Source organism: Centrocercus urophasianus, unplaced genomic scaffold (genome assembly GCF_019232065.1).
Source record: "Centrocercus urophasianus isolate 14NV4802_14NV808 unplaced genomic scaffold, USGS_Curo_1.0 seq_10, whole genome shotgun sequence".
In the NCBI taxonomy this organism is placed as follows: domain Eukaryota; kingdom Metazoa; phylum Chordata; class Aves; order Galliformes; family Phasianidae; genus Centrocercus; species Centrocercus urophasianus.
In genome coordinates this window covers 95,982,695-95,983,352 of record NW_024884142.1, presented here as the reverse complement: position 1 = coordinate 95,983,352, position 658 = coordinate 95,982,695, and the positions used below count along the sequence as shown (strand labels likewise).

General features: G+C 62.2%; 1 protein-coding gene across 1 annotated transcript in view; it reads left to right on the top strand.

Annotated features, from left to right (window-relative positions):
- The first annotated feature begins 37 nt into the window (after window positions 1–37).
- The window catches only part of SPRED2 (sprouty related EVH1 domain containing 2), a 50,956-nt gene continuing 50,335 nt past the window's right edge, over window positions 38–658 (top strand). Inside the window, exon 1 of the mRNA XM_042815587.1 lies at window positions 38–136. Coding sequence (XP_042671521.1) covers window positions 90–136 — 47 coding nt within the window. The 5' untranslated portion in view covers window positions 38–89. The remainder of the gene's footprint in view (window positions 137–658) is intronic.

Sequence of the window (658 nt, the reverse complement as noted above, 5' to 3'; positions counted from 1 at the left end):
CCAGCCCCGGCCCCGCCGCGGCGCGGCCTCCCCCGCCATGTGAAGCGCAGGAAGATGCGGAGGCGCAGCCCGGCCGCTCGCGGCGAGGGATGAGCCGAGACGGGGAGAAGATGACCGAGGACGCCTACCCAGACGAGTGAGCGGGGGAGGACGGGCGGGCTGGGGGGGGCTCTCCGTGTGTGTATGTGTGTGTTTGGGGAGGGGGGGGGTCGCTCCGTGGCCCCGCTTGGGGCTCTCCCCGGTACCCCCCCCCACCCGCTGACGGACGGTCGGACGCACGGACACGCGCGTGCGTGAGCGCGCGGCCGCCCGCCCGCACATCCGCCGCCATTTCGCGCTCCCCCCGGGCCGCGCTCATTTGCATACCGCATCTTCATTCATAAAAAAAAAAAAAAAAAAAAAAAAAAGGAGAAAAAAAAAGGAGAAAAAAAAATAATAATAAAAAAAAATTCCCTCACACCGCGACGTGTGTGGGTGAGGGGGGGCTCCAACCTCTTCCTCCTCCTTTCCCCCATCCAAAAAAAAATTATATATTTTCTGTTGGGGGAAGGGGGTGGGGAGGAAGGGGGATCGGCCTGCAGCGTGGGGGCGGCTGTGCCCCCGGGGCTCGGAATTTTTTGGTGGCTTTCTTTTTTTTTTTTTCCGGGGGGGGGGTCGG